Genomic DNA, 10,004 nt, shown 5'->3' with positions numbered 1-10,004 from the left:
GATGGTGACTCCACCACCTCCCTGGGCAATCTATTTTGGTGCCTGAACACCCTAACAGGGAAAACATTTCTCCTAACATCTAATCTGACTCTCAAAAGATCTCATTCATAACCCCACTGAGGTGCCTGACCACCCTTCTGTGAAGAAATTGTTCCTAATACCCAAACTAAACCTCCCTGGGTGGAACTTCAGGCTGTTTCTTTTTGTCCTACTACTTGTTACTTGGGAGAAAAGATCAATCCCCACCTGACTACATCTTCCTCTCAGGTAGTTGTAGAGAGTGATAATGTCTCTCCTGAGCCTCCTTTTCTCCATACTAAACAACCTCAGTCTTCTGAACCACTCCTTCTAAGTCTTGTGAGGAACAGCTTTCTCCTGGTGATGCAATGACTGTCATCTGCTTCTCCTTCATGTGCCCAGAGATGTGCTCCAAGACTTGCTCCCAGGGAATTGAGTTTATGCCTATGCTTAAGGATTTTTTAACTGATCTTCAATTTAATGTACTTTGTAGAATTCATAAGGATTCATGTGTTGCCTCAGCAACACAATCCTTGATACGTATGATGCTAGATTCAAAAGGTTTAAAAATAGCACTCCAGGAGAAAGATGTGCCTTATTTCCTTCTGACAGCAGCTGCATGGTGCCATTACTAGAACCTTACATTGCCTGACATCTGTATTTGACTCCACTGCAACAATTTCTTTTGCCAAACATCGCCGTGCAAATGAATAGCAATGTGCATCCATGCTGGGCTTCACATCCAAAGTATTTCCTGGCAGTTAGAAGCCTTTTTTAAATGCAGTACTGTTCTTACCTTATAGCTTTCAGCTCCTTGAATGACATCTTTCATTGAAGCAGACAACTGATCCTTTTCTGATCGAACCGACTCCAATTCTTCCTTCAGGGCCTGGGTCTGATTAAAAAGAAGTGTGTGTCATTAAAACAGAACCTCCCATGCAGCTTGTTCTTCAGATCAGGAAGCAGTCAGGGTACCTCTTTTCTGCTCGCATCCAATTCTTTCTTTGCTTTCACAGCAACCACCTTGATCTTATTTAGCTTCTCTCCTTTTTCTGCAGATTCTTTTTCCAGCCTCTCTAAAATAGACAAGAACAGGAAAAAAATGCACCTTTCCATTTCTTCCCAGGAAATGAAATGAAATTCAATTAGACCACAAATATCAGAGTGACTTTAAAACCAAACAATATCAAATGGGGGGAGATGTTCAAACGTTTCATTGAGTTAACCATTTAAGTTCAATTTGAAGCTAAAACATCCAATTCTTTTTCCAGCCTCTCTAAAATAGACAAGAACAGGAAAAAAATGCACCTTTCCATTTCTTCCCAGGAAATGAAATGAAATTCAATTAGACCACAAATATCAGAGTGACTTTAAAACCAAACAATATCAAATGGGGGGAGATGTTCAAACGTTTCATTGAGTTAACCATTTAAGTTCAATTTGAAGCTAAAACATCCAGACACAGCTCCAATCTTTCTAAGCAATCTTTCCCTGTTTCAGAGGCTTCCATCCCAGTCTAATGTTAAGAACCATTCTTCTATCTACTTCTACATAAACTGTAACCACTCTGAACCATTTTCTTGCTGTTGAGTTGGGATAACTGCAATGAGGGGGCAGAAGTTTTGGCAAAGTGTTGCTTCCCTCTCCTCTTGGCAGCCTGAGGAACCCTTATCGACGCTTTTATTTCCCATATTTATAAAAATCAAGATTAAATCCACTACACTGTTGATAGCCAGATGTACATGGGAAGAAAAAGCCTAAAGAAACAGCCAATCATACCCAACTTAAAATTGCTAACGATGTTTTAAATCCCTAATGGAAGGAATATTGTAGAAAGTTGCATTGATATCTACTTTCCCATCCTCCCTGGCTTGTAGGAAACACAGGACAATTATGCAGAGGAAGAAAAACTAACAATCCAATGAACCCAAAGAGTTTACATAAAAGAACAGAGAAAGATACCAATTTTTTCTTGAAGCTCTGCCACTGAAGACTGTTGATCAGTTTTCTCAGTCACTGTCTCCATTAAATTCTGTATAAACAAAGATAGAAGAGGTATTACAAAAATGTCCTTGTGATATCCCTTTTTCTCCCCTAACAAGCCACCAGAAGTTTCAGCTGCAGCTAAAACTGTCTACATTTTTACTACCAAAAAAAAAGCTTTTACGTACAATTTCTTATCAGCTTGCTGAAAGCACAGTTTTGCTGAAAGCAAAACATTCCAACCTTTTACTAGCTGCTTTCCATCCTGTCCAAGGACAAAAAAATGGGAGACCATGAATTCTGCAGCTGTCAGTTTTACATAACCAGCACTTCCCAGGACCTGAAGTTAGGAGTAGCTAATGCAGGTCAAGTAGTTTTGTTTGAGATGGAGCCAGAGAAAGTTAGAGGTGAAAGATGACAAGGTCAGTTAGTCCATCTAGTCAAATGATCTCTTTGAGGGGTATCGACAGGAAGAAAGGTTCAAGTACAAGCAACCTTTGACAAAAAAAAAGCATTAGGATTGCTTTAGTTTCTGTATTTTTTTGTCCTGGTGGGAGGGAAGGGACTTTGAGGTGCTAGAAAACTCAGAAACATGAGCTTTCTAGAAGGGAAACTCACTTTCAGGCCAAGGGAAAAAAAATAACAAAAGAAAAGAGAGAATTGAAAGTATTTTTTGAACCTTAATTCTGAAGACTTTAGAGGTTTAGTCTGTATACTTCAATAACAAAATATAACCTTTAGAGAACTCAGTTCGTCTTTCATATTTCTAAGTTCAGTTTCCTTTTGTTCCAGAATGAAATTTAAGTCGTCTTGTTTCTCTGATCCTTTTTGCTGCTCTTGGATTTGACTTTCATAGAAAGCAAGTTTTTGAGTGATCTCTCCAATATTAGGTAAAAGATCTTGGGTTTCCATCCTCATTTTTTCACTGGCATTCTTCAGCTCCTGGATATCCTGTTGAAGTGCTTCTTTTTCAGACAACACTCCCTCCAGCTCTTCCCTCAAGAGATCCTTTTCCCGTTCAAAATCCTGAACCAGGGATCTATGTTCTCTATATTGAGCTTCGTTTTCTTGCTCTAGTCTCTCAACCTCCTGCTGCAAACGAATTACTTCCTCCTGACTTTGCAGAGCAAGGCACTGCTCTTCTTTCATTTTTGACCAGCAGTCACTTGCAACTTTTAACAAGTCAAGAGAGTCACATTCTTCATTAGAATCTGAAATGCTGGACCCTGCTTGCTCCAGGAAATGGCACAGCTGAGCTCTTACAAGGGACGTGTGAGCTTGTTCCTTTTCAAGAGATGTTGACAGATGCTCTTTTTCTGCAGTCACCATTTGTAACTTCTTTTCTAAGTTCTCAGACTGCTCTTTCAACACTAGCCAACCATCTTTTTCAGATGTGATCTTTTTCAGATCTTCACTTAATTCACTTTTTTCCTGGATGACTTTCTTGTTTTCCTCACGAAGAGCACATGCTTCAGCTGAAAGCTTCTCTCTGTCACGCACCAGAGATTCAATCTGCTTTTCCAGCTCTTCCAGCATTTGAGCATTTTCACTCTTTGCAGTTAAAGCTTCGTTCAGCCTCTCTGTTAATTCCTCCACCTTTTCCTTCAGATCATTATTGGACTGGTTAGCAACATCTACTTCTTGCTGAAGTTCCTGAGTTTTAACTTGTTCTTGCTTGCACCTTTCCTGAAGGGTTTCTCTCTCTTCACCCAAGCATTTTATATCATTTAAAATATCCTTGTTTTGATCAGTAAGAGCAGTGACCTTCTCTTCCAGCTCTTTTACAATGATGTCTTTTTGGTCGATGGAGCTTGTCATTGCATTATTCTCCTCCTGAAGACTAACAATTTTACATTTAAGTTGTTCTACCTCTAGCTGATCAGCTGACAATTTATCTCGCTCCTCCTGGAGGCGGTTTACAGTTTCCAGCAGCACATCCCTCTCATTGAAAGCAGCCCTGAGTTTCTGCTGCAGCTGACTGACATCAGAAGCTTGCTGTTGTTTCATGGATTCAAGCTCCTGGCTGATCTTTCCAGCGGATTCCCCTAGCTCAGCCTGGAGAGTTTCCATTGTTTCTCTCAGGCTGTCGTAATTACACACTGCTTCTTCTTTCTCCTGAGTTACCTTTTCAAGCTGTTCCCTAAGTTCCTGCATTTCAAAAGCTAATGCCACATTTTCCTTTTCAGAGCTAGATAAGAAAGTTTCATTCAGTTCAGAAATCTCTCTCTTGTGTTGCTCTTTCAGAGTCTGAATCTCTAACTGATGCTCTTCCACAGCAGTTTCATAGTGTTGCCTTGCTGCCTGAAGCTCCAGTTTTAGCTTTTCAATGACACAACAGTAATCTTCTTTAGTAAGCTGCAATTCATTTATCTTAAAGTCCAAGTCTTCCCTTTCATGGAAGTATTCCTCCTTTACACAATGGATTTCCTCTTCCAGTTTTAGCTTGACATTGTTCATGTAAGTTAACTCATCCTTTAATATACTATGTTGGGACTGGAGTTCTTCTAAACTCTGCTCCAGGTGCCTAACTTTTTCTTCCATCTTGACTTCTAGCCAAGGTTCCTGTTGTGTATCTGCAACATCTACCTTGTTTTCTACAGTTTTATTTAAGGCTTCTCTCAGCTGCTCCAAGTCATGTTCACACTGGTTGGTATGAGCACACACTTCATCCCTTGCATTTTTCTCTGCCAAACTGTGCTGCAACTGAGCAATTTGGTTTTGCTTTTCTTCATTTTCTTTCGATGATATTTCAAGCTGATGCATCAATTCTGACACCTCTTCCTGATGTGCAAACTTTAGTTTTTTAAGCTCTTCATTCAGATTTTGAATTTCATTATGGTAACACTGAGAGTTGCTTTTAATAGTTTCCTGCAGATTTGTCACTTCTTTGTTTTTGTCTTCACTCACAGTTTCTAATTGCTTGCTCAGACACATAATTTGCTCCTCATAAGTAGATTTAATTCCTTGGATATCATCTTGTAATCTTTTAACTTCTTTTTGACTGTGGCTGTGACATTCAACCTGTTCCATCAGCTCCATTTGTTTCTTCACTTGTTCATCTAATTCCATTTTCAGCTTTTTAAAATCCTCATTGTGCTTGCATTGTGCATTTGCTAATTCACTCTTCAGAGCATTTATTTCTTTCAGAGAGTCAATATTTGATTGTTCCAGTTGCTTCTGCAATTCTTCTGTCTTAGCTGCTGCAGCCTAAAAAAACCCAAGCAAATTATTAAATACCGGTCATGTAGCACACAGAATTTCCAAATGAACTGTTTACAATCATAGAATTATAGAATTTTAGGGATTGGAATGGACCTTAGGGATCATCCAGCCCCAACCCCCTGCCCTGGGCAGGGACACCTCTCACCAGAGCAGGTTGCTCAAGGTTTCATCCAGCCTGGCTGTGAACACTGCCAGGGTTGGGGCAGCCACAGCCTCCCTGGGCAACCTGGGCCAGTGGATCACCACCCTCATGGGAAAAAACTTTTCCCTAATTTCTAACCTAAATTTCCCTCTTTCAATTTGTGCCCATTGCCCCTTGTCTTGTCCCTGCAGCTCCTAACACAGAGTCCCTCTGCAGCTTCTCTGGAGCCCCTTCAGCTCCTGGAAGGTGCTCTGAGGTCTCTAACTGTATTAGAACAACTCAATTCAAACACTGCAGAGAGCACAAGAACATTTGCAGAAATAGAAAGGGAAACTAACTCTTATATCATGATTACCAGCATAATTTCACAAAATGATCATGACAAACTTCAGCTTTACCAAATCTTCTCATAATGTATTAAAAACTGAACTAGTTTTAGCACATTAAATTCAAGTATGTGGAACATAAGAATGTTCATCAATTGGAAGCAATTCATTTTTCACTTTATTATTAATTGAGATTATTGATATCATTGGTGCCTTGGCTGACAAGCTACCTCTCAACAATATCTAAATGTAAGCCTCATATAGAATCATAAAACCATCAAGGTTGGAGGAGACTTCTAAGATCATCCAGTCCAACCATTAACTTGTCACTGCTGGAACCCCTAAACCCTAAACCAGATCCTCCAGTGCCAGATCCAGACACCTCTTCAACACTTCCAGGGATGGTGACTCTAAAAATCTATTCCAGGGCCTGAACACTCTAACAGGGACAACATTTCTCCTAACACCCAATCTGACTCTGCCCTGGCTCAGCTTATCACCATGATCTCCCACAAAAAGACAGAGCTGACTGACTGAAGCCATCACATATACAGGCTCTTAATGCACAGACTGAATTCATTTTGCAGCTGTAGATCTAGATGATGTATAGAAGAATTTGATATTAATTACTATGAACTTAGGGGTACAGAGAAAATACACTTTCATATATGAAGCCTTGAAGGTTTTTTTTTAGTTTTTTTTTAAAAGATACAACACAGGTAAGTGAATAAAAACATTAGAATTAAAAACACAACGAGCAAACCTAGAAAATAAACTTAATTCTGAAATATTTTAGTCACGTTCTGTGGCTCATTTCAGTACCTCTCCTTCTTGCTTTAGCTGAGTATTTTCTTTTTTCAGAGCTATGCACTGCTGCTGAGTTTCAGCTTTTTCCAGAAGTACAACATCCAGTCGTTCTGTGAGAGCCTAATATGAAACAAGAAAGGGTTTCTTAACAATGCAAACAATGATTTTTGCCACATGTAGGAACTCACATATTGATTAGTACCATTTTTTGCCACATCAGTCTGATTTTAAAAATTACTTTCAGCCCAAATATGGCTAATATGAAACAGAGACTAAAACAATGGTGTTAGTTGTGTTAAAAATGGTACTTTGGATCACCAGGTGGTGATGGGGAAAGTTCTCCTTCTGCAGCAAAGAAATCTCCATCCAAATTATTCAAAACAATTCTCCAGCTGATAAATTCCTCCTCACTGCTAATTTTCACTTTCATACACTATGACCTTTGCTTTGAAAAAGACAGATGTTCTTACCACATAAAAACAATTCCAGCAACTTCAACTATGTGTTTTTGATCTCATCAACTGACTGTCTCAGCTCTCTAAATGGCTGAAGTCTTTCTGCAATGGTTATTCCAAAATAAACAACAGCTTGTCTAACTAGCTACACAAGGAAAATGTCTTGCTGGGGACACTGACAGAAGCAGAGAACAGTTTCGGTGGGAAATGATGATCTTTAAAGGTCTCCTATTCAATGCCCCTGCAATGAGCAGGGACATCTTCACCCCCATCAGGTGGCTAGAACCCTGTCTAGTCTGACCTTGAATGTTTCCAGGGATGGAGCATCTACCACCTCTCATTGTAAAAGAACTTCTTCCTTATATCTCATCTAGATTAACCCTCTTTCAGTTTAAAACCATTACCCCTTGTCCTATCACAGCAGGCCCTGCTGAAGTTTGTCCTCCCCCACTAAAGAACTGAAGGGCTGTGATGATTTCTCCCTGGAAACTGAACTATTCTGTACTAATCTTCACAGAACAGATACTGTTTTCTGACAAGTGGAGTGATGTGAAGGGAGGAAGAAAAAGAAGTTTTTTAGCAAGTGTCTTATATTTTTGAAAATTGATTCCATTCAATTTGAATAACAGTTTTAAAGCTATTTACTATTTACCTAATTATTTCTGTAGATTTATTTCAGCCAACTTAATGCAATACAGTAGAAACTCATTACATATTCTTACCTGAATAATATCATCGTTTCCTTCAGCAGCTGCTTTAGATCTGAGTTCTTCAATCTCTTTCTCCAGTTCTTAAAAAATTACAGACATTTCACAGCATGAATTGATGCAGTAGCAAATTTCTAGTAAATACAGTGCCTGACAACACTTCTATTCAAATCAGAGATGTCTTCTACTTCATCAGTATTTATTTCTTAATGAGTGATAGAAAGGACTAGTAGAAAAAGAACAAATATTCAGTACTACTTCTCCAGTCCTGACACAGAGTATGGTTTACTCAGGAAGAGAAACTTCCTGGTTTGGGTAGAGGGACAGCAGATATTAATTCTTTTGATGATTGTCTTACCTACTATTTCATGCTCAATTTAAGTCAGACACTCAGTTCCTACTGGTTCTCTAAAAATAGGCAGCAGGCAGAATAAGACTGTAGAATCATCAAGGTTGGAGGAGACTTCTAAGATTATCAAGTCCAACCATTAACCTGTCACTGCTGGAACCCCTAAACCCTAAACCAGATCCTCCAGTGCCAGATCCAGACACCTCTTCAACACCTCCAGGGATGGTGACTCCATCCCCTCCCTGGGCAACATCCCAGTGCCTCAACACCCTCACAGGGAAAACATTTCTCCTAACATCTAATCTGACTCTCAAAAGATCTCATTCATAACCTCACTGAGGAAAAGCCTGGTCTAGCCCATCCCTAAATCCCTACTGTTTCACTGCTACCAGCAGCCAGCATAATTCTAACTCCAAACCAGGGGAAGTGACAGCAGCCCAAGCAGTGAGCCACTGGAGGAAAAGGGACAACAGAGCAGAGAAGGACAACACATGAGAGCACAGATTGACAGATGATATTTTTAGGTCGTTACCATAAAACTTTGGTTGGTATATTTTAGTTTCTTTTTAAAGAAGCAAATGATCATGCATAAAGCAGCTAACTATCTTAAAGAAGCCATTGTACTCCACAACAGTACTAATTATGCAACAAACTATCAGAGACATTCCCCTTCCCATCTGCTTCCTGAAAACCAACCAGTATGTATCCCTGCACCAATATGACAAGTCCAACTTCTACTTTTACACAACCTACACTGTTCCATCACGTGATACTGCCAGATCAAAATTCAATGCCTGGCAAAAGCAATGCTTCCTTTTCTTCCCTTTCTTACTCAGAGGACTTCAGTCCTTACCATCCCACCATAAAGAATGAAATTTCAGAAAAAAATTATCTCGGATATTTGCCTAAAACTTAAATCTACCGAGAAAAAACATGCAGTGATATCAGAAAAGGTCAGATAGCACCAAACATGAAGGCAGAAATTGTTTTCTTTCCAGTAAGGTACCTGAACATCTTGACTTTACTTTCTGTATAAGCATCACTTGTTTTTTTGCAAATTTGATGAGATCTTCTTTGGGCAATGTGTCCAGCTGTAAAAAAAAGCAGGTATTAGAAAAAAAAAAGCAGATATTAGAAAAAGCAGTTTCCTCTAACCCAGAGGTAAACAGACAGGGTTATTTGTAGCCAACAAAGAAGTTCAATTTTAGGCCACAAAATTCTTACCATACATTTGCAAGAAGAGGAACAGTTCAAGTTACTGCTGTTCTGTTATCCAATTCTGTTACTTCAAATGCAGTAAGAGAAACTACTCCTAATTCTGTATGTTCCTGAGATCATTATGAAGCACAGCACTGAGCAGCATCAATTAACAGGAAAACTCAGCTAGGAAGGATGAGAATTCAGTAATATAATTTGAAAAGAGGATGCTGACCTAACATTGACAGTGTTTAAATTTACTTCCAACATATGCAAAGACATCTGCATCCATTCTAAAACTGACTCCTGCCAAAACTGGATGCTGTTAATCATTTATCAAATGTAACAGGAAGTGAACAAACCAAGAAGATATTTTTTTCCTCATGTTTTTCCAAAACACCTTATCCATGTGTTTATAAATAATTTTTTTTCTGCCTAGAAAACAGGAAACTCTAAACATACCGTTATTGGTCACAGCTTGCAGACTAAGCTGTAACCCTTTCAACTACTGCTGTCCAAAGAAATTGGATTTGGGAGGATTGGTTACCTTTGATTTGCCTGATCCTGGTGTGCCAGAAGATGCCACCATCTCCTGCCCAGCATCTTGAACCTACAGCAAAATGAAGTACAAGCTGCAGTAACTAAGTTGTCAATGTAAGACTACCAAAGGAACTAATGGAATGTCTTCAAGTGCTAAGAATAACCGCAGGTAGTGAGAGCTCAAAAAAAAAAAAAAAAGTATTTGTAGGACTGGTCAGTAGCATAACAGAAAAAGATCATAGAATCATCAGGGTTGGA

At 39.2% G+C, this 10,004-nt stretch overlaps 1 protein-coding gene across 1 annotated transcript in view; it reads right to left on the bottom strand.

Moving 5' to 3' along the window:
• The window catches only part of GCC2 (GRIP and coiled-coil domain containing 2), a gene marked incomplete at both ends in the record, with an annotated part of 10,850 nt that extends 1,034 nt beyond the window's left edge, over nucleotides 1–9,816 (bottom strand). Inside the window, 8 exons of the mRNA XM_009080950.1 lie at nucleotides 815–913; nucleotides 994–1,094; nucleotides 1,981–2,050; nucleotides 2,737–5,208; nucleotides 6,514–6,618; nucleotides 7,676–7,743; nucleotides 9,016–9,100; nucleotides 9,754–9,816. Of these exons, the coding sequence (XP_009079198.1) occupies nucleotides 815–913; nucleotides 994–1,094; nucleotides 1,981–2,050; nucleotides 2,737–5,208; nucleotides 6,514–6,618; nucleotides 7,676–7,743; nucleotides 9,016–9,100; nucleotides 9,754–9,816 (3,063 nt within the window). The remainder of the gene's footprint in view (nucleotides 1–814; nucleotides 914–993; nucleotides 1,095–1,980; nucleotides 2,051–2,736; nucleotides 5,209–6,513; nucleotides 6,619–7,675; nucleotides 7,744–9,015; nucleotides 9,101–9,753) is intronic.
• Nucleotides 9,817–10,004: the final 188 nt, after the last annotated feature.

This window comes from Acanthisitta chloris, unplaced genomic scaffold (genome assembly GCF_000695815.1).
Source record: "Acanthisitta chloris isolate BGI_N310 unplaced genomic scaffold, ASM69581v1 scaffold40108, whole genome shotgun sequence".
In the NCBI taxonomy this organism is placed as follows: Eukaryota; Metazoa; Chordata; class Aves; order Passeriformes; family Acanthisittidae; genus Acanthisitta; species Acanthisitta chloris.
Note: the sequence above shows the minus strand (reverse complement) of the source record. Positions and strands in the feature narration are given on the sequence as shown.